The sequence below is a fragment of the Hoplias malabaricus genome, chromosome 2 (assembly GCF_029633855.1).
Source record: "Hoplias malabaricus isolate fHopMal1 chromosome 2, fHopMal1.hap1, whole genome shotgun sequence".
NCBI classification, from domain to species: Eukaryota; Metazoa; Chordata; class Actinopteri; order Characiformes; family Erythrinidae; genus Hoplias; species Hoplias malabaricus.
In genome coordinates, this window is record NC_089801.1 from 5,381,594 (window position 1) to 5,408,529 (window position 26,936).

The 26,936-nt window shown below is 46.7% G+C and overlaps 1 protein-coding gene across 4 annotated transcripts in view; it reads left to right on the plus strand.

Moving 5' to 3' along the window:
* Positions 1 to 26,936, plus strand: part of LOC136686208 (sodium/potassium/calcium exchanger 2-like) — a 67,627-nt gene that overhangs the window by 17,753 nt on the left and 22,938 nt on the right. For 3 of the 4 annotated variants that reach the window (XM_066659836.1, XM_066659834.1, XM_066659835.1), the window contains exons 3-4: positions 20,894 to 21,002; positions 22,333 to 22,347. In XM_066659836.1, the coding sequence (XP_066515933.1) occupies positions 20,894 to 21,002; positions 22,333 to 22,347 (124 nt within the window). The remainder of the gene's footprint in view (positions 1 to 20,893; positions 21,003 to 22,332; positions 22,348 to 26,936) is intronic. The other variant, XM_066659837.1, reaches the window with a different exon arrangement.

A 26,936-nucleotide genomic window follows, 5' to 3' on the forward strand; every position in this document is an offset into this window, starting at 1 on the left:
GCCCTAAGCTCTAAGCCCTTCCTGGAAGTGTGCACTCTGAAGACGTTTGATGATGTGGTCAAGTGTTTAAGGGCTTGGAGCATGAAGAGCTGAACGGGACACACTTGCACTTTGGGTGTTATATTTGTGAGTGTGGTGTGTTCTCTCTGTGTCTGTGTGGGTTTCCTCCGGGTGATTGTCTGTGAGGAGTGTGGTGTGTTCTCCCTGTGTCTGTGTGGGTTTCCTCCGGGTGACTGTCTGTGAGGAGTGTTGTGTGTTCTCTCTGTGTCTGCGTGGGTTTCCTCTGGGTGACTGTCTGTGAGGAGTGTGGTGTGTTCTTTCTGTGTCTGTGTGGGTTTCCTCCGGGTGACTGTCTGTGAGGAGTGTGGTGTGTTCTCTCTGTGTCTGTGTGGGTTTCCTCCGGGTGATTGTCTGTGAGGAGTGTGGTGTGTTCTCCCTGTGTCTGTGTGGGTTTCCTCCGGGTGACTGTCTGTGAGGAGTGTTGTGTGTTCTCTCTGTGTCTGCGTGGGTTTCCTCTGGGTGACTGTCTGTGAGGAGTGTGGTGTGTTCTTTCTGTGTCTGTGTGGGTTTCCTCCGGGTGACTGTCTGTGAGGAGTGTGGTGTGTTCTCTCTGTGTCTGTGTGGGTTTCCTCTGGGTGACTGTCTGTGAGGAGTGTGGTGTGTTCTCCCTGTGTCTGTGTGGGTTTTCTCCGGGTGACTGTCTGTGAGGAGTGTTGTGTGTTCTCTCTGTGTCTGCGTGGGTTTCCTCTGGGTGACTGTCTGTGAGGAGTGTGGTGTGTTCTTTCTGTGTCTGTGTGGGTTTCCTCTGGGTGACTGTCTGTGAGGAGTGTGGTGTGTTCTCTCTGTGTCTGTGTGGGTTTCCTCTGGGTGACTGTCTGTGAGGAGTGTGGTGTGTTCTCCCTGTGTCTGTGTGGGTTTTCTCCGGGTGACTGTCTGTGAGGAGTGTGGTGTGTTCTCTCTGTGTCTGTGTGGGTTTCCTCCGGGTGACTGTCTGTGAGGAGTGTGGTGTGTTCTCCCTGTGTCTGTGTGGGTTTTCTCCGGGTGACTGTCTGTGAGGAGTGTGGTGTGTTCTCTCTGTGTCTGTGTGGGTTTCCTCTGGGTGACTGTCTGTGAGGAGTGTGGTGTGTTCTCTCTGTGTCTGCGTGGGTTTCCTCCAGGTGACTGTCTGTGAGGAGTGTGGTGTGTTCTTTCTGTGTCTGCGTGGGTTTCCTCCGGGTGACTGTCTGTGAGGAGTGTGGTGTGTTCTCCCTGTGTCTGTGTGGGTTTTCTCCGGGTGACTGTCTGTGAGGAGTGTGGTGTGTTCTCTCTGTGTCTGTGTGGGTTTCCTCTGGGTGACTGTCTGTGAGGAGTGTGGTGTGTTCTCTCTGTGTCTGCGTGGGTTTCCTCCAGGTGACTGTCTGTGAGGAGTGTGGTGTGTTCTCTCTGTGTCTGCGTGGGTTTCATCCAGGTGACTGTCTGTGAGGAGTGTGGTGTGTTCTTTCTGTGTCTGCGTGGGTTTCCTCCGGGTGACTGTCTGTGAGGAGTGTGGTGTGTTCTCCCTGTGTCTGTGTGGGTTTTCTCCGGGTGACTGTCTGTGAGGAGTGTGGTGTGTTCTCTCTGTGTCTGTGTGGGTTTCCTCTGGGTGACTGTCTGTGAGGAGTGTGGTGTGTTCTCTCTGTGTCTGCGTGGGTTTCCTCCAGGTGACTGTCTGTGAGGAGTTGGTGTGTTCTCCCTGTGTCTGCGTGGGTGTCCTCCGGGTGACTGTCTGTGAGGAGTGTGGTGTGTTCTCCCTGTGTCTGTGTGGGTTTCCTCCGGGTGACTGTCTGTGGGGAGTGTGGTGTGTTCTCCCTGTGTCTGCGTGGGTTTCCTCCGGGTGACTGTCTGTGAGGAGTTGGTGTGTTCTCCCTGTGTCTGCGTGGGTTTCCTCCGGGTGACTGTCTGTGAGGAGTGTGGTGTGTTCTCTCTGTGTCTGCGTGGGTTTCCTCCGGGTGACTGTCTGTGAGGAGTGTGGTGTGTTCTCTCTGTGTCTGCATGGGTTTCCTCTGGGTGACTGTCTGTGAGGAGTTGGTGTGTTCTCCCTGTGTCTGCGTGGGTTTCCTCTGGGTGACTGTCTGTGAGGAGTGTGGTGTGTTCTCTCTGTGTCTGCGTGGGTTTCCTCCGGGTGACTGTCTGTGAGGAGTTGGTGTGTTCTCCCTGTGTCTGCGTGTGTACGTGGGTTTCCTCCGGGTGACTGTCTGTGAGGAGTGTGGTGTGTTCTCTCTGTGTCTGTGTGGGTTTCCTCCGGGTGACTGTCTGTGAGGAGTGTGGTGTGTTCTCTCTGTGTCTGCGTGGGTTTCCTCCGGGTGACTGTCTGTGAGGAGTTGGTGTGTTCTCCCTGTGTCTGCGTGGGTTTCCTCCGGATGACTGTCTGTGAGGAGTGTGGTGTGTTCTCTCTGTGTCTGTGTGGGTTTCCTCCGGGTGACTGTCTGTGAGGAGTGTGGTGTGTTCTCTCTGTGTCTGCATGGGTTTCCTCCGGGTGACTGTCTGTGAGGAGTGTGGTGTGTTCTCCCCTGTGTCTGCGTGGGTTTCCTCTCACACTCCAAAAACACACGTTGGTAGGTGGATTGACGAATCAAAAGTGTCCGTAGGTTTGAGTCTGTGTCGCCCTGTGAAGGACTGGAACCCCCCGGTGTGTTCCTGCCTTGCACCCTGTGATTCTGGGTAGGCTCCGGACCCACCGCCGCCTTGAACTGGATAAGGGTTACAGACAATGAATGAATGTATCTAGTTACAATTAAAGGGTTTGTGTTTCTCTGTTGTCTGAGGCGGCTTTGTTATTGGTTTCTGTGAGGACACCCTAAAGCCTTTCACACTTAGGCGGCCACAAGCAAACAAGCAACACGAGGGCACAAGAGCAAGTATTGGGATGGGGATAAAGTACGTAGAACAACGCAGGGACTTTTAACTCTCCTCATAAATCCTTACACAGATAAACACACGAGACACAAAAGCAAAAGCCTGCGATAACATCAGAATCAGAATATTTTATTTGCCAAGTGTCTGTTGTACAAAGAATTTTCTTTTGATGTAGGTGTCGACAAGTGCAAATTGTGTTTGTCTCTAAAGTAATGTGATGACCTACACACATCTACACAGGGTTTATGTCCTTGGCTCCATCCTGTAATTACAGACCCCTACAGTGCTCTGTGTGGTCAGTGGAGATGAGAGATTGTACAGTGAGTATAGGAACAAGGAGGTGGTTTGAATGTTTTGGCTCGTTGGTGTATCATGCTTCAGAGTCTGGTTAGCTCATGTCGGTGGTTAGTGAGTGAGTTGGGGTCCTAGCCTGAGCACAGTGAGGGTTATTCTGTGAACTGAAAGAGAGCTGATTGCAATCAAGTTCAGTAATGAGCTCTGAGTGAAGGGCTACTCTACATCTACATCTCAGCCTCTCATCACGACCTCGGCCGGTTTAAAGGTTCCATATTCTCTCTTTTCTCCACAGTGGAGCACAGTTCTGTTTCTTAATGAAACGTCTGTGACCTGCTTTGGTCCAAACCAGCAGTTTTCCCCCCCTGTGTAAACAGCGCTGTTCAGAAAGCCCGCTTTCAGCACCTGTTCCTTTAAATGATAATGAGCCGCTCGCTGTTCACCCCGACCCCGAGCGCAAAGCAGTGTTCTCCCCCTGTGTAAACAGCCCTGTTCACCTGTTCTTTTAAAGGTGACGTTCATGAATTTAATCAAAAACCCTGTGAATAAAGCTCTGAGAGTGTGTCCTCTCCATGTGTCTGTAAATGGGTAAAAAAACAAAGTGTCTGGGTCCGGTGCTAGGCTTTCTCTCTCTCTGCTCACGGCAGAGAAACGCCATCTGGAGGTTTTTAGACAACGGAGACACCCCAAACAACCTTTTAAACAAAACATCTAAACGTCCATTTTAACAAAAATGAGCCGCTCACTGTTCACCCCGCCTCGAGCACACATCAGTGAGGAGCAACTCTGGTTTTAGCCATTTCTCCATCCTGGATTTCTCTGTTTTTATTCAGTGCTCTTATTTCTCCGCGCTCTTTGTGTCTGTCTCACATAAACACAGGTCCATCTCTGTGATTGGACAAACTCAGACAAGGGGGCGGGGCATTTCAATGTTGTCCATTGGTGTGTGTGAATGACTGAGTGAGTGTGTGAAACTGTCTGCAGGTGTAAGTGTGTGAATGACTGAGTGAGTGTGTGAAACTGTCTGCAGGTTTAAGTGTGTGAATGACTGAGTGAGTGTGTGAAACTGTCTGCAGGTGTAAGTGTGTGAATGACTGAGTGAGTGTGTGAAACTGTCTGCAGGTTTAAGTGTGTGAATGACTGAGTGAGTGTGTGAAACTGTCTGCAGGTGTAAGTGTGTGAATGACTGAGTGAGTGTGTGAAACTGTCTGCAGGTGTAAGTGTGTGAATGACTGAGTGAGTGTGTGAAACTGTCTGCAGGTGTAAGTGTGTGAATGACTGAGTGAGTGTGTGAAACTGTCTGCAGGTGTAAGTGTGTGAATGACTGAGTGAGTGTGTGAAACTGTCTGCAGGTGTAAGTGTGTGAATGACTGAGTGAGTGTGTGAAACTGTCTGCAGGTGTGTTTGAATGACTGAGTGAGTGTGTGAAACTGTCTGCAGGTGTAAGTGTGTGAATGACTGAGTGAGTGTGTGAAACTGTCTGCAGGTGTACGTGTGTGAATGAATGAGTGAGTGTATGAAACTGTCTGCAGGTGTAAGTGTGTGAAACTGTCTGCAGGTGTAAGTGTGTGAATGACTGAGTGAGTGTGTGAAACTGTCTGCAGGTGTAAGTGTGTGAATGATTGGGTGAATGTGTGAAACTGTCTGCAGGTGTAAGTGTGTGAATGAATGAGTGAGTGTATGAAACTGTCTGCAGGTGTAAGTGTGTGAAACTGTCTGCAGGTGTAAGTGTGTGAATGACTGAGTGAGTGTGTGAAACTGTCTGCAGGTGTAAGTGTGTGAATGACTGAGTGAGTGTGTGAAACTGTCTGCAGGTGTAAGTGTGTGAATGACTGAGTGAGTGTGTGAAACTGTCTGCAGGTGTGTTTGAATGACTGAGTGAGTGTGTGAAACTGTCTGCAGGTGTAAGTGTGTGAATGACTGAGTGAGTGTGTGAAACTGTCTGCAGGTGTACGTGTGTGAATGAATGAGTGAGTGTATGAAACTGTCTGCAGGTGTAAGTGTGTGAAACTGTCTGCAGGTGTAAGTGTGTGAATGACTGAGTGAGTGTGTGAAACTGTCTGCAGGTGTAAGTGTGTGAATGACTGGGTGAATGTGTGAAACTGTCTGCAGGTGTAAGTGTGTGAATGAATGAGTGAGTGTATGAAACTGTCTGCAGGTGTAAGTGTGTGAAACTCTGCAGGTGTAAGTGTGTGAATGACTGAGTGAGTGTGTGAAACTGTCTGCAGGTGTAAGTGTGTGAAACTGTCTGCAGGTGTAAGTGTGTGAGTGACTGAGTGAGTCTGTGAAACTGTCTGCAGGTGTAAGTGTGTGAATGACTGAGTGAGTGTGTGAAACTGTCTGCAGGTGTAAGTGTGTGAATGACTGGGTGAGTGTGAGGTTTTGAGGTTTGGACGTTTTGGACAGTGTGGACTTGGGGGCTGACGCTGGTACAGTTTCTGACTCAGCTCTGTCTGATCGATGTTTAGGGTTTGGGGCGTCCTGCCTGCCCTGAGTGCTGATAAGTGTCACAGCTCTTGTAATTAGTTCTGCTGAAGGAAAATCAGGTCGCTAATTAGCAAGTGGCTAGATTTGTTGTATGTGTCCATTTCTGTCCCTCTTGATGTCCCTGATTACCCACCACAGCAGGCTCTCAGGGGTTTTCAGGGACAGATGGAGAACAGGAACTGTCCTGTGTTACAAGGGCATGGCAGCAGCTGTCTTTTTTTGAATGTTTTTTTTTTTTACTTTTAATATAAATAAAATAGCAACATCCCTATGTTTATCCCTAGGTTTATTTAAAGCCAGCGTTAAACTTTGTTTTGGTGGGGTTTAGTCTTGTTAGTGTGTGTTTGGTGGGTGTTTAGTCTTGTTAGTGTTTGTTTAGTATTGTTAGAGTGTGTGTGGTGTTTAGTCTTGGTAATGTGTGTTTGGGATTGTTTAGTCTCGTTATTGTGTGTTGGTGGGCGTTTAGTCTCGTTATTGTGTGTTGGTGGGCGTTTAGTCTCGTTATTGTGTGTCGGTGGGCGTTTAGTTTCGTTATTGTGTGTTGGTGAGTGTTTAGTCACGTTATTGTGTGTTGGTCGGTGTTTAGTCACGTTATTGTGTGTTGGTCGGTGTTTAGTCTCGTTAATGTGTGTTGGTGGGTGTTTAGTCACGTTATTGTGTGATGGTGGGTGTTTAGTCTCATTATTGTGTGTTGGTGGGTGTTTAGTCTCGTTATTGTGTGATGGTGGGTGTTTAGTCTCGTTATTGTGTGTTGGTGGGCGTTTAGTCTCGTTATTGTGTGTTGGTGGGCGTTTAGTCTCGTTATTGTGGGTTAGGGGGGCGTTTAGTCTCGTTACTGTGTGTTGGTGGGCATTTAGTCTCGTTACTGTGTGTTGGTGGGTGTTTAGTCTCGTTATTGTGTGATGGTGGGTGTTTAGTCTCATTATTGTGTGTTGGTGGGTGTTTAGTCTCGTTATTGTGTGTTGGTGGGCGTTTAGTCTCGTTATTGTGTGTTGGTGGGCGTTTAGTCTCGTTATTGTGGGTTAGGGGGGTGTTTAGTCTCGTTATTGTGGGTTAGGGGGGCGTTTAGTCTCGTTATTGTGGGTTAGGGGGGCGTTTAGTCTCGTTATTGTGTGTTGGTGGGCGTTTAGTCTCATTATTGTGTGATGGTGGGTGTTTAGTCTCGTTATTGTGGGTTAAAGGGGCGTTTAGTCTCGTTATTGTGTGTTGGTGGGCGTTTAGTCTCGTTATTGTGTGATGGTGGGTGTTTAGTCTCATTATTGTGTGTTGGTGGGTGTTTAGTCTCGTTAATGTGTGTTGGTGGGTGTTTAGTCTCGTTATTGTGTGATGGTGGGTGTTTAGTCTCGTTATTGTGGGTTAAAGGGGCGTTTAGTCTCGTTATTGTGTGATGGTGGGTGTTTAGTCTCGTTATTGTGTGTTGGTGGGTGTTTAGTCTCATTATTGTGTGATGGCAGGCGTTTAGTCTCGTTATTGTGGGTTAAAGGGGCGTTTAGTCTCGTTATTGTGTGTTGGTGGGTGTTTAGTCTCGTTGTTGTGTGATGGTGGGTGTTTACTCTCGTTATTGTGTGATGGTGGGTGTTTAGTCTCGTTATTGTGGGTTAGGGGGGTGTTTAGTCTTGTTATTGTGTGATGGTGGGTGTTTAGTCTCATTATTGTGTGTTGGTGGGTGTTTTGTCTTGTTATTGTGTGTTGGTGGGTGTTTAGTCTCGTTATTGTGTGTTGGTGGGCGTTTAGTCTCGTTATTGTGTGATGGTGGGTGTTTAGTCTCGTTATTGTGTGTTGGTGGGTGTTTAGTCTCGTTATTGTGGGTTAGGGGGGCGTTTAGTCTCGTTATTGTGTATTGGGGGGCGTTTAGTCTCGTTATTGTGTGTTGGTGGGCGTTTAGTCTCGTTATTGTGTATTGGGGGGCGTTTAGTCTCGTTATTGTGTGATGGTGGGTGTTTAGTCTCGTTATTGTGGGTTAGGGGGGCGTTTAGTCTCGTTATTGTGTATTGGTGGGTGTTTAGTCTCGTTATTGTGTGTTGGTGGGCGTTTAGTCTCGTTATTGTGTGATGGTGGGTGTTTAGTCTCGTTATTGTGGGTTAGGGGGGCGTTTAGTCTCGTTATTGTGTATTGGTGGGCGTTTAGTCTCGTTATTGTGGGTTAGGGGGGCGTTTAGTCTCGTTACTGTGTGTTGGTGGGCGTTTAGTCTCGTTATTGTGTGTTGGTGGGCGTTTAGTCTCGTTATTGTGGGTTAGGGGGGCGTTTAGTCTCGTTACTGTGTGTTGGTGGGCGTTTAGTCTCGTTATTGTGTGTTGGTGTGCGTTTAGTCTCGTTATTGTGTGTCGGTGGGCGTTTAGTTTCGTTATTGTGTGTTGGTGAGTGTTTAGTCACGTTATTGTGTGTTGGTGGGTGTTTAGTCACGTTATTGTGTGTTGGTGGGTGTTTAGTCTCGTTAATGTGTGTTGGTGGGTGTTTAGTCACGTTATTGTGTGATGGTGGGTGTTTAGTCTCATTATTGTGTGTTGGTGGGTGTTTAGTCTCGTTATTGTGTGATGGTGGGTGTTTAGTCTCGTTATTGTGTGTTGGTGGGCGTTTAGTCTCGTTATTGTGGGTTAGGGGGGCGTTTAGTCTCGTTACTGTGTGTTGGTGGGCGTTTAGTCTCGTTACTGTGTGTTGGTGGGTGTTTAGTCTCGTTATTGTGTGATGGTGGGTGTTTAGTCTCGTTATTGTGGGTTAGGGGGGTGTTTAGTCTCGTTATTGTGGGTTAGGGGGGCGTTTAGTCTCGTTATTGTGTGTTGGTGGGCGTTTAGTCTCATTATTGTGTGATGGTGGGTGTTTAGTCTCATTAATGTGTATTGGGGGGCGTTTAGTCTCGTTATTGTGTGTTGGTGGGTGTTTAGTCTCGTTATTGTGTGATGGTGGGTGTTTAGTCTCGTTATTGTGGGTTAAAGGGGCGTTTAGTCTCGTTATTGTGTGTTGGTGGGCGTTTAGTCTCGTTATTGTGTGTTGGTGGGCGTTTAGTCTCATTATTGTGTGATGGTGGGTGTTTAGTCTCGTTAATGTGTGATGGTGGGTGTTTAGTCTCATTATTGTGTGTTGGTGGGTGTTTAGTCTCGTTAATGTGTGTTGGTGGGTGTTTAGTCTCGTTATTGTGTGATGGTGGGTGTTTAGTCTCGTTATTGTGGGTTAAAGGGGCGTTTAGTCTCGTTATTGTGTGATGGTGGGTGTTTAGTCTCGTTATTGTGTGTTGGTGGGTGTTTAGTCTCATTATTGTGTGATGGCAGGCGTTTAGTCTCGTTATTGTGGGTTAAAGGGGCGTTTAGTCTCGTTATTGTGTGTTGGTGGGTGTTTAGTCTCGTTGTTGTGTGTTGGTGGGTGTTTACTCTCGTTATTGTGTGATGGTGGGTGTTTAGTCTCGTTATTGTGGGTTAGGGGGGTGTTTAGTCTTGTTATTGTGTGATGGTGGGTGTTTAGTCTCGTTATTGTGTGTTGGTGGGTGTTTTGTCTTGTTATTGTGTGTTGTTGGGTGTTTAGTCTCGTTATTGTGTGTTGGTGGGCGTTTAGTCTCGTTATTGTGTGATGGTGGGTGTTTAGTCTCGTTATTGTGTGTTGGTGGGTGTTTAGTCTCGTTATTGTGGGTTAGGGGGGCGTTTAGTCTCGTTATTGTGTATTGGGGGGCGTTTAGTCTCGTTATTGTGTGATGGTGGTTGTTTAGTCTCGTTATTGTGGGTTAGGGGGGCGTTTAGTCTCGTTATTGTGTATTGGTGGGCGTTTAGTCTCGTTATTGTGTGTTGGTGGGCGTTTAGTCTCGTTATTGTGTGATGATGGGTGTTTAGTCTCGTTATTGTGGGTTAGGGGGGCGTTTAGTCTCGTTATTGTGTGTTGGTGGGTGTTTAGTCTCATTATTGTGTGATGGCAGGCGTTTAGTCTCGTTATTGTGGGTTAAAGGGGCGTTTAGTCTCGTTATTGTGTGTTGGTGGGTGTTTAGTCTCGTTGTTGTGTGATGGTGGGTGTTTACTCTCGTTATTGTGTGATGGTGGGTGTTTAGTCTCGTTATTGTGGGTTAGGGGGGTGTTTAGTCTTGTTATTGTGTGATGGTGGGTGTTTAGTCTCGTTATTGTGTGTTGGTGGGTGTTTTGTCTTGTTATTGTGTGTTGTTGGGTGTTTAGTCTCGTTATTGTGTGTTGGTGGGCGTTTAGTCTCGTTATTGTGTGATGGTGGGTGTTTAGTCTCGTTATTGTGTGTTGGTGGGTGTTTAGTCTCGTTATTGTGTGTTGGTGGGCGTTTAGTCTCGTTATTGTGTATTGGGGGGCGTTTAGTCTCGTTATTGTATGATGGTGGGTGTTTAGTCTCGTTATTGTGGGTTAGGGGGGCGTTTAGTCTCGTTATTGTGTATTGGTGGGCGTTTAGTCTCGTTATTGTGTGTTGGTGGGCGTTTAGTCTCGTTATTGTGTGATGATGGGTGTTTAGTCTCGTTATTGTGGGTTAGGGGGGCGTTTAGTCTCGTTATTGTGTGTTGGTGGGTGTTTAGTCTCATTATTGTGTGATGGCAGGCGTTTAGTCTCGTTATTGTGGGTTAAAGGGGCGTTTAGTCTCGTTATTGTGTGTTGGTGGGTGTTTAGTCTCGTTGTTGTGTGTTGGTGGGTGTTTACTCTCGTTATTGTGTGATGGTGGGTGTTTAGTCTCGTTATTGTGGGTTAGGGGGGTGTTTAGTCTTGTTATTGTGTGATGGTGGGTGTTTAGTCTCGTTATTGTGTGTTGGTGGGTGTTTTGTCTTGTTATTGTGTGTTGTTGGGTGTTTAGTCTCGTTATTGTGTGTTGGTGGGCGTTTAGTCTCGTTATTGTGTGATGGTGGGTGTTTAGTCTCGTTATTGTGTGATGGTGGGTGTTTAGTCTCATTATTGTGTGTTGGTGGGTGTTTTGTCTTGTTATTGTGTGTTGGTGGGTGTTTAGTCTCGTTATTGTGTGTTGGTGGGCGTTTAGTCTCGTTATTGTGTGATGGTGGGTGTTTAGTCTCATTATTGTGTGTTGGTGGGTGTTTAGTCTCGTTAATGTGTGTTGGTGGGTGTTTAGTCTCGTTATTGTGTGATGGTGGGTGTTTAGTCTCGTTATTGTGGGTTAAAGGGGCGTTTAGTCTCGTTATTGTGTGATGGTGGGTGTTTAGTCTCGTTATTGTGTGTTGGTGGGTGTTTAGTCTCATTATTGTGTGATGGCAGGCGTTTAGTCTCGTTATTGTGGGTTAAAGGGGCGTTTAGTCTCGTTATTGTGTGTTGGTGGGTGTTTAGTCTCGTTGTTGTGTGTTGGTGGGTGTTTACTCTCGTTATTGTGTGATGGTGGGTGTTTAGTCTCGTTATTGTGGGTTAGGGGGGTGTTTAGTCTTGTTATTGTGTGATGGTGGGTGTTTAGTCTCGTTATTGTGTGTTGGTGGGTGTTTTGTCTTGTTATTGTGTGTTGTTGGGTGTTTAGTCTCGTTATTGTGTGTTGGTGGGCGTTTAGTCTCGTTATTGTGTGATGGTGGGTGTTTAGTCTCGTTATTGTGTGTTGGTGGGTGTTTAGTCTCGTTATTGTGGGTTAGGGGGGCGTTTAGTCTCGTTATTGTGTATTGGGGGGCGTTTAGTCTCGTTATTGTGTGATGGTGGTTGTTTAGTCTCGTTATTGTGGGTTAGGGGGGCGTTTAGTCTCGTTATTGTGTATTGGTGGGCGTTTAGTCTCGTTATTGTGTGTTGGTGGGCGTTTAGTCTCGTTATTGTGTGATGATGGGTGTTTAGTCTCGTTATTGTGGGTTAGGGGGGCGTTTAGTCTCGTTATTGTGTGTTGGTGGGTGTTTAGTCTCATTATTGTGTGATGGCAGGCGTTTAGTCTCGTTATTGTGGGTTAAAGGGGCGTTTAGTCTCGTTATTGTGTGTTGGTGGGTGTTTAGTCTCGTTGTTGTGTGATGGTGGGTGTTTACTCCCGTTATTGTGTGATGGTGGGTGTTTAGTCTCGTTATTGTGGGTTAGGGGGGTGTTTAGTCTTGTTATTGTGTGATGGTGGGTGTTTAGTCTCGTTATTGTGTGTTGGTGGGTGTTTTGTCTTGTTATTGTGTGTTGTTGGGTGTTTAGTCTCGTTATTGTGTGTTGGTGGGCGTTTAGTCTCGTTATTGTGTGATGGTGGGTGTTTAGTCTCGTTATTGTGTGTTGGTGGGTGTTTAGTCTCGTTATTGTGTGTTGGTGGGCGTTTAGTCTCGTTATTGTGTATTGGGGGGCGTTTAGTCTCGTTATTGTATGATGGTGGGTGTTTAGTCTCGTTATTGTGGGTTAGGGGGGCGTTTAGTCTCGTTATTGTGTATTGGTGGGCGTTTAGTCTCGTTATTGTGTGTTGGTGGGCGTTTAGTCTCGTTATTGTGTGATGATGGGTGTTTAGTCTCGTTATTGTGGGTTAGGGGGGCGTTTAGTCTCGTTATTGTGTGTTGGTGGGTGTTTAGTCTCATTATTGTGTGATGGCAGGCGTTTAGTCTCGTTATTGTGGGTTAAAGGGGCGTTTAGTCTCGTTATTGTGTGTTGGTGGGTGTTTAGTCTCGTTGTTGTGTGTTGGTGGGTGTTTACTCTCGTTATTGTGTGATGGTGGGTGTTTAGTCTCGTTATTGTGGGTTAGGGGGGTGTTTAGTCTTGTTATTGTGTGATGGTGGGTGTTTAGTCTCGTTATTGTGTGTTGGTGGGTGTTTTGTCTTGTTATTGTGTGTTGTTGGGTGTTTAGTCTCGTTATTGTGTGTTGGTGGGCGTTTAGTCTCGTTATTGTGTGATGGTGGGTGTTTAGTCTCGTTATTGTGTGATGGTGGGTGTTTAGTCTCATTATTGTGTGTTGGTGGGTGTTTTGTCTTGTTATTGTGTGTTGGTGGGTGTTTAGTCTCGTTATTGTGTGTTGGTGGGCGTTTAGTCTCGTTATTGTGTGATGGTGGGTGTTTAGTCTCGTTATTGTGTGTTGGTGGGTGTTTAGTCTCGTTATTGTGGGTTAGGGGGGCGTTTAGTCTCGTTATTGTGTATTGGGGGGCGTTTAGTCTCGTTATTGTGTGTTGGTGGGCGTTTAGTCTCGTTATTGTGTATTGGGGGGCGTTTAGTCTCGTTATTGTGTGATGGTGGGTGTTTAGTCTCGTTATTGTGGGTTAGGGGGGCGTTTAGTCTCGTTATTGTGTATTGGTGGGCGTTTAGTCTCGTTATTGTGTGTTGGTGGGCGTTTAGTCTCGTTATTGTGTGATGGTGGGTGTTTAGTCTCGTTATTGTGGGTTAGGGGGGCGTTTAGTCTCGTTATTGTGTATTGGTGGGCGTTTAGTCTTGTTATTGTGGGTTAGGGGGGCGTTTAGTCTCGTTACTGTGTGTTGGTGGACGTTTAGTCTCGTTATTGTGTGTTGGTGGGCGTTTAGTCTCGTTGTTGTGGGTTAGGGGGGCGTTTAGTCTCGTTACTGTGTGTTGGTGGGCGTTTAGTCTCGTTATTGTGTGTTGGTGTGCGTTTAGTCTCGTTATTGTGTGTCGGTGGGCGTTTAGTTTCGTTATTGTGTGTTGGTGAGTGTTTAGTCACGTTATTGTGTGTTGGTGGGTGTTTAGTCACGTTATTGTGTGTTGGTGGGTGTTTAGTCTCGTTAATGTGTGTTGGTGGGTGTTTAGTCACGTTATTGTGTGATGGTGGGTGTTTAGTCTCATTATTGTGTGTTGGTGGGTGTTTAGTCTCGTTATTGTGTGATGGTGGGTGTTTAGTCTCGTTATTGTGTGTTTGTGGGCGTTTAGTCTCGTTATTGTGGGTTAGGGGGGCGTTTAGTCTCGTTACTGTGTGTTGGTGGGCGTTTAGTCTCGTTACTGTGTGTTGGTGGGTGTTTAGTCTCGTTATTGTGTGATGGTGGGTGTTTAGTCTCGTTATTGTGGGTTAGGGGGGTGTTTAGTCTCGTTACTGTGGGTTAGGGGGGCGTTTAGTCTCGTTATTGTGTGTTGGTGGGCGTTTAGTCTCATTATTGTGTGATGGTGGGTGTTTAGTCTCATTAATGTGTATTGGGGGGCGTTTAGTCTCGTTATTGTGTGTTGGTGGGTGTTTAGTCTCGTTATTGTGTGATGGTGGGTGTTTAGTCTCGTTATTGTGGGTTAAAGGGGCGTTTAGTCTCGTTATTGTGTGTTGGTGGGCGTTTAGTCTCGTTATTGTGTGTTGGTGGGCGTTTAGTCTCATTATTGTGTGATGGTGGGTGTTTAGTCTCGTTAATGTGTGATGGTGGGTGTTTAGTCTCATTATTGTGTGTTGGTGGGTGTTTAGTCTCATTAATGTGTGTTGGTGGGTGTTTAGTCTCGTTATTGTGTGATGGTGGGTGTTTAGTCTCGTTATTGTGGGTTAAAGGGGCGTTTAGTCTCGTTATTGTGTGATGGTGGGTGTTTAGTCTCGTTATTGTGTGTTGGTGGGTGTTTAGTCTCATTATTGTGTGATGGCAGGCGTTTAGTCTCGTTATTGTGGGTTAAAGGGGCGTTTAGTCTCGTTATTGTGTGTTGGTGGGTGTTTAGTCTCGTTGTTGTGTGTTGGTGGGTGTTTACTCTCGTTATTGTGTGATGGTGGGTGTTTAGTCTCGTTATTGTGGGTTAGGGGGGTGTTTAGTCTTGTTATTGTGTGATGGTGGGTGTTTAGTCTCGTTATTGTGTGTTGGTGGGTGTTTTGTCTTGTTATTGTGTGTTGTTGGGTGTTTAGTCTCGTTATTGTGTGTTGGTGGGCGTTTAGTCTCGTTATTGTGTGATGGTGGGTGTTTAGTCTCGTTATTGTGTGTTGGTGGGTGTTTAGTCTCGTTATTGTGGGTTAGGGGGGCGTTTAGTCTCGTTATTGTGTATTGGGGGGCGTTTAGTCTCGTTTCTGTGTGTTGGTGGGCGTTTAGTCTCGTTATTGTGTATTGGGGGGCGTTTAGTCTCGTTATTGTGTGATGGTGGGTGTTTAGTCTCGTTATTGTGGGTTAGGGGGGCGTTTAGTCTCGTTATTGTGTATCGGTGGGCGTTTAGTCTCGTTATTGTGTGTTGGTGGGCGTTTAGTCTCGTTATTGTGTGATGATGGGTGTTTAGTCTCGTTATTGTGGGTTAGGGGGGCGTTTAGTCTCGTTATTGTGTATTGGTGGGCGTTTAGTCTCGTTATTGTGGGTTAGGGGGGCGTTTAGTCTCGTTACTGTGTGTTGGTGGGCGTTTAGTCTCGTTATTGTGTGATGGTGGGCGTTTAGTCTCGTTATTGTGGGTTAGGGGGGCGTTTAGTCTCGTTACTGTGTGTTGGTGGGCGTTTAGTCTCGTTATTGTGTGTTGGTGGGGGGTTTAGTCTCGTTATTGTGTGTTGGTGGGTATTTAGTCTCGTTATTGTGTGTTGGTGGGTGTTTAGTCTCGTTATTGTGTGTTGGTGGGTATTTAGTCTTGTTATTGTGTGTTGGTGGGCGTTTAGTCTCGTTATTGTGTGATGGTGGGTGTTTAGTCTCGTTATTGTGGGTTAGGGGGGCGTTTAGTCTCGTTATTGTGTATTGGTGGGCGTTTAGTCTCGTTATTGTGGGTTAGGGGGGCGTTTAGTCTCGTTACTGTGTGTTGGTGGGCGTTTAGTCTCGTTATTGTGTGTTGGTGGGGGGTTTAGTCTCGTTATTGTGTGTTGGTGGGTATTTAGTCTCGTTATTGTGTGTTGGTGGGTGTTTAGTCTCGTTATTGTGTGTTGGTGGGTATTTAGTCTCGTTATTGTGTGATGGTGGGTGTTTAGTCTCGTTATTGTGTGGCGTGGATAGTCTTTGTGATTTCTCTCCTGGACCCTCGCTGCATGGGACCTGCGCTCATCTTGTTGCTGGTGTGATGTAAATGTACAGATATAAACTAATGTGAAGAGACGGTGCATTCCTACAGCACGCTGACCACAGCTCTAAAACCCTCTTTCGTTCAGGAGCTGCTGAGCATGGTTTTACACCCCTCCACCACCCACCAGGTGCTGAATCCAAAGTGCTGCAGTGGTGTGCGATGGGCCGAGGTATTTTTAGCTATTATTTTTGTACAGTGCTGAATGATGCATGTGCACCTCCAGCTCTCTGTGAGGCTGCAGCTCCACGGGTTTCAGGGAGGGCCTGATTGATTTCGGTCCTTTACAAACCTGCCGGGGGCAAGCTTCTAGGAAGTCAGGCATCAGGCTAATGCAGCGCTAAGTGCTAATCTTGGATCACGCTTTTCTCTCTGCATTCTTTCACCAGTGTTTTTAGGAGCAAATGCGCAGTCTTATCCTAGATAAGCAAGCAAGGCTAATTCTGAATGATCTCATCCATGGCCTGAGTGGGGCCTAATCTGGGCTTCCCTAATCTAGGCCAAATCTGTGTGTCCATTTTCTATGTAGACACTTCGGACAGAAATGGAATTACATGCTTTCAGTCTATCAAATGATCCTCTTCCCTATAGAGATTAAATGGGCCGTATGACAGTAAGATAATATCAGGATGATAGGAGCCATTACATGATGCAGACTATTTAATTTTTGTTAATAAATAGGAATGAACAAAGTGCACGTGTACACACAGTTGTATATTTCCAGTGCAATAGTGAATGTTCAGGGGCGTTAGGGAGCGTCCTGCACCTCCGGCAGTTTGCAGTCTTCACCTGGATGATGCTCCAGCAGCTGATTCACGCCTATCCCCCTCACCACACACCAGATATTAATTAGAGAGGGAGGGACCAAGTGGTTTATTGAAGACGGGGACGGTCAGGAAGACAGAGGGAGTGCCCCGGGATCTTTACTCTCCTCACAGAGCACCTTGGTAGGACGTCACCGTTCATCCAGTACAGTGTCCCCCTCACTGCACCTAGGCTTTGGGATCAACACAGACCACAGTACTGTTCTTTGTGATGATGCAGATCAAAAATGAGTTTTTGGACTGTGGGAGGAGACCTCAGAGGAAACCCACGCAGACACAGGGAGAACATGGAAACTGCACCAAGTTGGGAACCCAAGATCCCAGCGCTGGAAGGCAACCGTAATAACCAACATGCCCCCATGGCTGTAGCGTGTTCTGGATGGATTAGTTTGAGGTTGTGTCCTCAGAATTTCACTGGACACTGGACTTGATGGGGTAAGATGGACCCAGGATTTGCCCTATGTGTGTGTCAGTGTGTAAAAGAGAGTGAGCCGAGTTAGAGAGCAAACTATCCATGTGAAACTCCATCAGCAGCTAAAAAACATAAAGCCCAGATTGGTGAGAAAGCGCCTAATGATGAATACTTCTCTCACACCTCGTCCACACACATCTCGACATTTCTTTAACAGTTTTCTCCTCCATTTTCATTAAACATCTGCACCAGGGTTTCCAAACATCTCTCATCCACATGAAACTGTGATTAGAAAGTGCTCAGTTACGCAGCAGATGGTGCCGTTGATGCCCGAAATGTAAATCAGATGTATGTCCCATATGAGTCTGGATTTCTAACCCCCATCTCTCACTCCTTTCAGAATCTGACTCTTCCCTCAGACTCAGAGCAGTATTAAAGGGCAGCTGTGCATCTGTTATCTGTTCTGTGTTTGTGTTTGTGGCGTCCAGTGTCGTACCGTGGTGTAATCACGGGTGTTCACTTGTTTGTGTCTCACGTCCTTGGCCTTTTCTTCTCCCTCTGTTTCTCTCTTTTCTTTCTTTTTCTCTCTTTTATCATTACTTTTGTAAAGGTTAGTCCAGTGAGAACGGAGGATGAGAGCAAGTTGTCGGTAGGTCCCGTCTCCGTCTCTGTCTGCATGTCGTGTGTGTGTTTATTGTCTGTTTGATGTGTTGCAGCAGGGCAGTGAGCCCCTCTTCACCATGGTCTACCTCTTTGAGTTTCACTTCACTGAAGACCAACGTGTTGTATATATTTAATTTATGTATTTCCTGAATAATAGAATAAAAGAAAGACGTGTGACTCTCTCAGGGCTGTGACGCCTTCAGTCCACTGTCTCCCTGTGCCCTGAGCAGAGTGAGAGTATGGGAGTATTGTTCAGCAAAGATGTGGTTGGTGTGTGTTGTGCTGGTGTAGAGTGGATCAGACACAGCAGTGCTGCTGGAGTTTTTTAAACCCCTCCATGTCACTGCTGGACTGAGAGAAGTCCAGTCACTGATGAAAGTCTACAGCAAGGTTTTTCAAACCCCGGGTCATGACCCTTGAGTGGTTCGTATGCCAAAATTAAAATGAGTTGTAGAGATGAATAATAATAATTCAATAAACACATCTCCCTTTGTGCAGGCTTTACATCGACTATATTTAATTTAGTGTTTTTGTAAACGATCTTTGTTTTTGTTGCTTGGGTCAGGATTAAAATCACGGAAAACATGTGGGTCGCATTAAAAATATAGTTTGAACGAAGTGGACACAGGGTTAAAAACTCCAGCAGCACTGCTGTGTCTGATCCAAGTCTAGGCAACACACAGACTCACAGATTCCTTGTCTCAGTGCAAACTTAACAGTGTTTAATCCTCCTCACCACTGAGAAAATCAACTCTGTGCTCACTGCACTTCTCAAAAATGGAGTGAAGTTGGAGTTACCCGATGTTTGTGGAAGATGAACAGCATGTTTCTCAAGTGAAACGTACCTGGTCCATGGCTTCGGGGGTTTGAGGGATATGAAAACCACAGAGAAGAATAGCACGGAGGGAGATCATACACACGTATATTATGGGATGGCCCAAAATTATCAACATATTAGCAAAATGTACCAAATAAAATTAGAAAAGGTTGAGATATAGAGTTAACTTCAGAACCATCAGAATTAGTTTTGGGGTAATGTCAGAAATGTAGTAGTCAATAATCAGAGATTTTTATTGATTATTCTTCTTCTGATAGAAACATGAGAACGATTACCATCTCCTGGAAGAAGCCATAGCCCCCACAATAACACAGTGGATAGAAAATGTTTACTACATGGAAAATATAACCACAAGATTACAATTAAAAACAGACTAATTTAATATTTAAGGGATTTTTTTACCTGAAAGAATTATAAATGGTATAAAATGTGCTTTTTTATTAGTTTTTAAAAATTTTTTGGAGACATTCATTCATTCATTATCTGTAACCCTTATCCAGTTCAGGGTCGCGTTGGGTCCAGAGCCTACCTGGAATCATTGGGCGCAAGGCAGGAATACACCCTGGAGGGGGCGCCAGTCCTTCACAGGGCAACACACACACACCCATTCTCACACCTACGGACACTTTTGAGTCACCGTGTGTTTTTGGGCAATGGGATGAAACCGGAGCATCCGGAGGAAACCCACGCAGACACAGAGAGAACACACCACACTCCTCACAGACAGTCACCTGGAGGAAACCCACGCAGACACAGAGAGAACACACCACACTCCTCACAGATAGTCACCCGGAGGAAACCCACGCAGACACATGGAGAACACACCACACTCCTCACAGACAGTCACCCGGAGGAAACCCACGCAGACACAGAGAGAACACACCACACTCCTCACAGATAGTCACCCGGAGGAAACCCACGCAGACACATGGAGAACACACCACACTCCTCACAGACAGTCACCCGGAGGAAACCCACACAGACAGAGGGAGAACACACCACACTCCTCACAGATAGTCACCCAGAGGAAACCCACGCAGACACAGGGAGAACACACCACACTCCTCACAGACAGTCACCCGGAGGAAACCCACGCAGACACAGGGAGAACACACCACACTCCTCACAGACAGTCACCTGGAGGAAACCCACGCAGACACAGGGAGAACACACCACACTCCTCACAGACAGTCACCCGGAGGAAACCCACGCAGACACGGGGAGAACACACCACACTCCTCACAGACAGTCACCCGGAGGAAACCCACGCAGACACAGGGAGAACACACCACACTCCTCACAGACAGTCACCCGGAGCGGGAATCGAACCCACAACCTCCAGGCCCCTGGAGCTGTATGCCTGCGACACCACCTGCTGTGCCACCGTGCCGCCCTTTTTGGAGACATATCAACATTTATTCCTGGGAAACTCTGTATGAACATTGACAGGTTTATTAAAATCTGTGGACTGTTTTATAAGAAAAGGCATTATCTCTGAAAACATAACTGTACTGCATCTGATGAAATGAATGAATGAATGAAAAAAAGAACAACACCCTTCCAGAGAGAAGCATTCCTACTGGTTTTTCTAGGGTTCTATGTTTTCCAGGATGTGGAGAACACGGATGATGGTTAAAACAAAAATTCGGAGCGAAACTATTACGGAAAAAACATTATGGAAAAGCACAAAAATAAAAAAATAATAATAAAAAATAAATTTTTTAAACACATTTAGCTCTGAACAATGCGGACAAGCAGTCGGCATTATGTGCTATTAGCCCTTGTAGCATGAGCAGAGACTGGTACACTGCCTTCCCCGCTTCTGTTTACGATGGTCGCCTGTTGTACGTGTCATTTCCTGTGAAGTGAGGACTCTGAGGACTCTGGAGAAACGATAGCCAGAGTGGGATCTGCAGACATTCGGCTGGATGTTAAACCCTTACAGTGTGTGTTTGGTTTGGAAAACAGTTCATTCAATGCATTTCAATAAACACAAATGTGTTTTATTTTATTAAAGCAACATTAGATTGTTGTAGAGCGAATACTCACTTCAGCACTCCAGAAAATGCACTATGTATATTATAACTACTTCTCCCTCACCCTTTCAGGACAGTGTTGTGAAAGTGAATTACTCTGTAGGGGGAGCCCTGGAGCAAAAACACCAGATCTCACCTAGCGTTGCTTAAAGAAAAGAAACAATTAAAACCTAAATGCTATAAAAAAAAACTAAATCCTTAAAAAAATGAAAAACGTGGGGAAAATAAAGTGGAATTTTGGAGAAAATAAAATGGATTTCCAGAATGCGCCGACTGAAATACTCTAAACGCTCAGGAGCTATGAATATCTTCTTTAGAAATCTTCTAGGTGAAGCTTTTCTTGCCAGTGACACACACACACACACACACACACACACCTGCATGATCCTTTGCAGCTGACTCCTCCAGACGCCTGCGCTGAATGTTGCCATGGTGTTGAGCTGAAAGACGCTCTTAACTCAACCTGGAGGGCAGAGCTGTTTTGCACAGAGCAGATGGCCTCAAGCACAGCCCCCCAACCTGCTGCCCACACACACACACACACACGCACACACACTCACCTCAGCCCCTAGCCCCAGCAGGGTTCAGGAGGTGGTTTGGTGTGGAATGCTCCAGTGTTGTGAAGCACTGTCTTTGTTGTGATTGACCCTCCTCTTCTCCTGTTGTAGGCCAAGCCCCGGCTGCAGAGAGGGGGCAGCTCTGCCTCGCTACACAACAGTCTGATGAGGAACAGCATCTTTCAGCTAATGATCCACACACTAGATCCTCTTAGTGAAGGTAACAGACACACACACACACACACACACACACACATAAGTGTCCGTAGCAGCACACACAGATGCACACACCTTTTCACTGTGGATGAGGAAAGCTGAAACAGGGAGAACATGTCGCACCTGTTTTAACACACACTTTTCTCTAAGGGGCATCATTTTACAAATTAAAATGTTTATGAAAGAGTTGCATTTACTAATCTTTTTATTCCGCTTCTGAAATCTCATCTTCATTTCTTCTTCTAATTTAATCTCTATCTTATTTTGTATTGCTTTATATTTTAAGTGTTCCTGTGTTGTAGTTTAACGCAGCTTTCTGGACCCATTGTCTTTTGTTTATCAGCTCCACTGACCACACAGGAGCACTCTGTAGTTCTACTGTTACAGACTGTAGTCCTGATGTTGCTCTGCATACTTTGTTAGCCCTCTCCCCCCCTGTTCCTCAGCGCTCAGGACCCCCACAGAGCAGGTGTGATGTGGTGGTGGATCATTCTCAGCGCTGCAGTGACACTGACGTGGTGGTGGTGTGTTAGTGTGTGTTGTGCTGGTGTAGAGTGGATCAGACACAGCAGTGCTGCTGGAGTTTTTAAACCCCTCAGTGTCTGGACTGAGAACAGTCCACCGACCAAAAACATCCAGCCGACAGCGTCCTGTGTCACTGATGAAGGACTAGAGGACGAGCGACACACACTGTGCAGCGACAGATGAGCTACTGTCTCTGACTCTACATCTACAAGGTGGACCAACGAGGGAGGAGTGTCTCACAGAGTGGACAGAGAGTGGACACAGGGTTTAAAAACTCCAGCAGCACTGCTGTGTCTGATCCACTCTACACCAGCACAACACACACTAACACACCACCACCACGTCAGTGTCACTGCAGCGCTGAGAATGATCCACCACCACATCACACCTGCTCTGTGGGGGTCCTGAGCGCTGAGGAACAGGGGGGGAAAGATGGGGTGACAAAGTATGCAGAGCAACAGGTGGGGTGGAGCTGAGCGAATGGACAGCGATTGTAGAAACGAGGAGGTGACTTTAATGTTTTGGCTGATAGTGTGAGTCGGGGAGTTGAGGACTGGACCTGGGAAAGGTGAGACCTTGTGTGTTGTTTGCTGATGATTATAAAGCATTCGATCACACGGAATGGATGCGTTCGCAGGATCTGAGGAAGTGAGTGTGTGTGTGTGTGTGTGTGTGGGTGATCCTCTTGGCCTCGCTCAATGTGCTAGTGTCTCTCTGAGCTACCTGTTCTGTAAAGTTGTATTTTCATCTCTTCTTCTTTTCCTCCTTGTTTTCTTTCTTTCTTTTCTGTCTGTTCTCTACTTCTTCAGAATTCGCTGACTCTGGTGAGTGAATTATTCTCTCAATCTCGTCCTCACAGCCCCCCCCTCCCCCATCCTGTCTGTCTGCAGATCTAGTGAGGCGTATGCACCCGTCTGTCCTCACTAAAACCTGTTGTGTTCTTCCCTCCTATGGTGTCTTTCCGGATCTCTCCGAATGCTGTTTGTCTGTGTGTTCTCTTGTAGATGTGAATGCTCTCTTCCCCATTCTTTCCCATCTCTCTGTCCTTGTATTGTATCTTTTTCTGGGCGCAAATCAGTATTACGGGTGATTGAACATTTTACATTTAGTTGTCGTATGTCTCACAGTTCCCTGTCGAGGCTCGTGCTGTAAACACACTCCAAATTTAAAGGTGGGGTGTGTGTTTCTGATGCGGCTGGGAGCTCCGTCTCCGTGTCTGAGCCGTGCTCTGTTCGTATTCGGTGTGTGATTGTGTTCAGGGGGATTCACTTTGGTCTGAAACTGGTTTTTCTCAAGTCAGAACACGTCCAAACCACAGACGCAGCGTTTCTGTTTGGTACGAGCCGCTCCAGTCGCTCGGTTCGCCTCCGTGTTTAGGTTCTCCTCCGTGTGGCCTGATTGGACGGGGCTGAGTCACATGACTACAGCGCGGTGTCGTGGTTTTAAAGGGACAGTACATGAACACACAGAGCTAAGAAAAAAGCATGAACAGAACAGAACAGACAAATACAGGCAAGATTAGACGTTCTGAATGTGAATTTTGATTGTTGTTTGATTAAAGCCCAGCCCTGTATGAACCTGTCGCTCTGAAAGACAGCTGTTTTCTACAGTTGTTTTCTCTGAACTTACACTTCAGTGTGGCTCATGGATTAGATGAAATGAGATTTGCTTTTATAATTTACGAAACACACGCAAGCCGCTCAGCAGGAGACGGCATTAAATCGCCAGCTCTGGCTGTGACGAGAGAACGAGGGTCGCTGTACTTCGTAGATGTTCCCTGTAACCGTTAACTCACCGCTGTTTTGCAGTCAGTCTGTGTCCTGGTCTCTCACTCGCCCTCCAGACGTCCTCGCGTGCCGGACGGTGCTGAATGGACTGCAGCTGGTAATAGCTGCGCTGGCCTTCACCTTTAAAGACTGATGATGCTGTCAGCGGATGAGGGAGAGGCCTTTCACACTGGGGTCGGACAAGTGAAGGACAAACAACAAATAAGGGACATGAGAAAAAGGTCTGAAACTGTTGTAAGAGACTTGAAGCTTCCAGCGAGGAGCAGGTTTAAAGCAACACCCTGTAGTATATTTACCCTAAAATTACAGCTTCAAAATCATTGTGATGCTCCACTGAGCTGTAATAGGGAGAATAACAGAGCCTCAGTTGCTACTCCATGCTCAGCACTGCAGAAACTACACTATGTAACTAAGTTATAAGAGTGGCCTGCAGTAATGTAGACCGACACAAAGCAGCTGCCTGCACTGTTGAGCCTCCTAGCGCCACCCTTCAGGGCTCAGGCTGCGGATTCCTGTCTGACCCTTTATTTAAATATGAATCCAAACCATATCTGAGGTGCCAGCAGTGATGATGTGGCGTGTACGCATCAGATTTCTCGGTGCTGGACGTCTGTGCAGAGGTCAGGTTTTGTTTTTCATAGATTATGTGATGAGATTTAATATCGTTCTACATCAGGAGTTAGGTCTAGGGCTCTCGGTCCTCGTGCTCCGGAGACATGCAGCGTGCTAGGCCTCCACACATACACAGGGATTTATCAAACCGTAGGTCTTTCTGTGCAGTTTGGCCTGCTATTGACTGTATTTGCCGTCTCTGAAAACTGACCTTTTTAGAAAGCTCCCGTCCAGGGGGAAGATCTTCAGGAGCTTTCACTGTTGTCATGGATCAGAAAATAATTAGTTTTGGTTTGAAACATCAAGAGTTTAACACTGTCATCTCTTTTGTTTGAATGAGGTGATTTTATGAAGTGCCGGATGCAGCCAGGATATCTACTGCCGGTTTTACCATCGCTTTTTTAATTTTTCCCATTTTTAAAATAGATTGATTTTTTTCAGATTCAGATTTCAAGGTTTTTCCTTTTTTTTTTCATTCATTCATTCATTATCTGTAACCCTTATCCAGTTCAGGGTCGCGGTGGGTCCAGAGCCTACCTGGAATCACTGGGCGCAAGGTGGGAATACACCCTGGAGGGGGCGCCAGTCCTTCACAGGGCAACACACACATATTCACTCACACACTCACACACACTCACACCTACGGACACTTTTGAGTCGCCAATCCACCTACCAACGTGTGTTTTTGGACTGTGGGAGGAAACCGGAGCACCCGGAGGAAACCCACGCAGACACAGGGAGAACACACCATACTCCTCACAGACAGTCACCCGGAGGAAACCCACGCAGACACAGAGAGAACACACCACACTCCTCAAAGACAGTCACCCGGAGGAAACCCACACAGACACACGGAGAACACACCACGCTCCTCACAGACAGTCACCCGGAGGAAACCCACGTAGACACAGGGAGAACACACCACACTCCTCACAGACAGTCACCCGGAGGAAACCCACGCGGACACAGGGAGAACACACCAAACTCCTCACAGACAGTCACCCGGAGGAAACCCACACAGACACACGGAGAACACACCACACTCCTCACAGACAGTCACCCGGAGGAAACCCACGTAGACACAGGGAGAACACACCACACTCCTCACAGACAGTCACCCGGAGGAAACCCACGCGGACACAGGGAGAACACACCAAACTCCTCACAGACAGTCACCCGGAGGAAACCCACACAGACACAGAGAGAACACACCGCACTCCTCACAGACAGACACCCGGAGCGGGAATCAAACCCACAACCTCCAGGTCCCTGGAACTGTGTGACTGCGACACCTACCTGCTGTGCCACCGTGCTGCCCCCTTTTTCTTTTTTCTTTAAGAAAATACACAAACCTTATAAACAATAGCAAAAAGACCTATTTATCTGTAATTCATTTTTTGTCTAGTGAGTGAAAGCAGTGCTTGCATGAACAAGATGATTTTTACAAAATGAAGGGGAAACACTTGTTTTAACAAGTACCTGTGTAAGGCCTTCAAGTCATGGCCCTTCAAAAAGATTGTTCAGAGTCACGCTCCAAACAGAGGGTTCTGACGCCTTGTGAATCAGCGGTGAGACGCTGTGCAGCGCCCAAAGACACCCACAGGTGTCAGTGTTTCCTCCTTTAAACTCTATGACCCCAGTGTATTCTCTGAGTTTACTGTAGTTTCAGTGGATTATGGCCTTTACTTCAGAACGAGCAGAAAACAGCACGAGGAGCAGCTGAGGTCTCAGGAGTTAGTTGTAAATTTACAGTTCCACCTTAAACAGTGAAGCAGTTACATTCTGGCACCTGAAGCTACTACGACATTTTAAGGTGGATCTGAAAGGTTCAAAGTATAATCTGCTGATGTGTTCAGCTCCATGTCACAGAAGAGTGAGGAGAGGGGGGTAATCTCTGATTGTGGAACTCTTCTGAAGGAGAATGAGGCCCTAAATATAACTAAAGTCCAGCAGCTCCTCTGATATCACTGCAGACTGGTGCAGAGCTGCTACAGAGCGGCGCTAGTCGCCTGGGAATGAAGCTGCTCTGTTTTATTTGTGTTCTGATGACGTATCAGGGTCTTGAAGTGTCGTCTCATTTCTGCACCCTGTAACTCAGCTCCAAGGGGCAAGAGGATGCGCCAAAAAAGTGGGGGGTGGGGGTAAAAATAAGAAATGGGGGTTGGCCTTATTCTCAGTGCACTCTCGGGTTAAACGCAGGTAGTAAACATGTCTGTAGAGAAGGCCTCGCATAAAGTGTGAGATATCAGGGACCACAGTGTGTGGTTTTGTTCATATGGAGAGTCTCGGCAGCCCACCGGGATTGATTAGTGTTTGGAGCTCATTAATTGGTGCTGAGTCTCTCTTCTAATGTTAATGCCATCAGGCTGTTCTTGACACACAGCATCTCTCTCTCTGTCCCTCTCTCTCTCTCTCTCTCTCTCTCTGTCTCTCTTTTTGTCTCACACTCTCACATCTGTGGCCTTGCAGCTGAGAGTTAAGTCTGTCCCCATCATGAAATAATAGCTGATGAATATTTGATAAATAAATAACCGGAAATAACTGGACATAGTCGGACTGTATAAATGTTATTAATTCACTGACTCATTCATTCATTCATTCATTCATTATCTGTAACCCTTATCCAGTTCAGGGTCGCGGTGGGTCCAGAGCCTACCTGGAATCATTGGGCGCAAGGCGGGAATACACCCTGGAGGGGGCGCCAGTCCTTCACAGGGCAACACAGACACACACACACATTCACTCACACACTCACACCTACGGACACTTTTGAGTCACCAATCCACCTACCAACGTGTGTTTTTGGACTGTGGGAGGAAACCGGAGCACCCGGAGGAAACCCACACAGACACAGGGAGGACACACCACACTCCTCACAGACAGTCACCCGGAGGAAACCCACACAGACACAGGGAGAACACACCACACTCCTCACAGACAGTCACCCGAAGGAAACCCACGCAGACACAGGGAGAACACACCACACTCCTCACAGACAGTCACCCGGAGGAAAC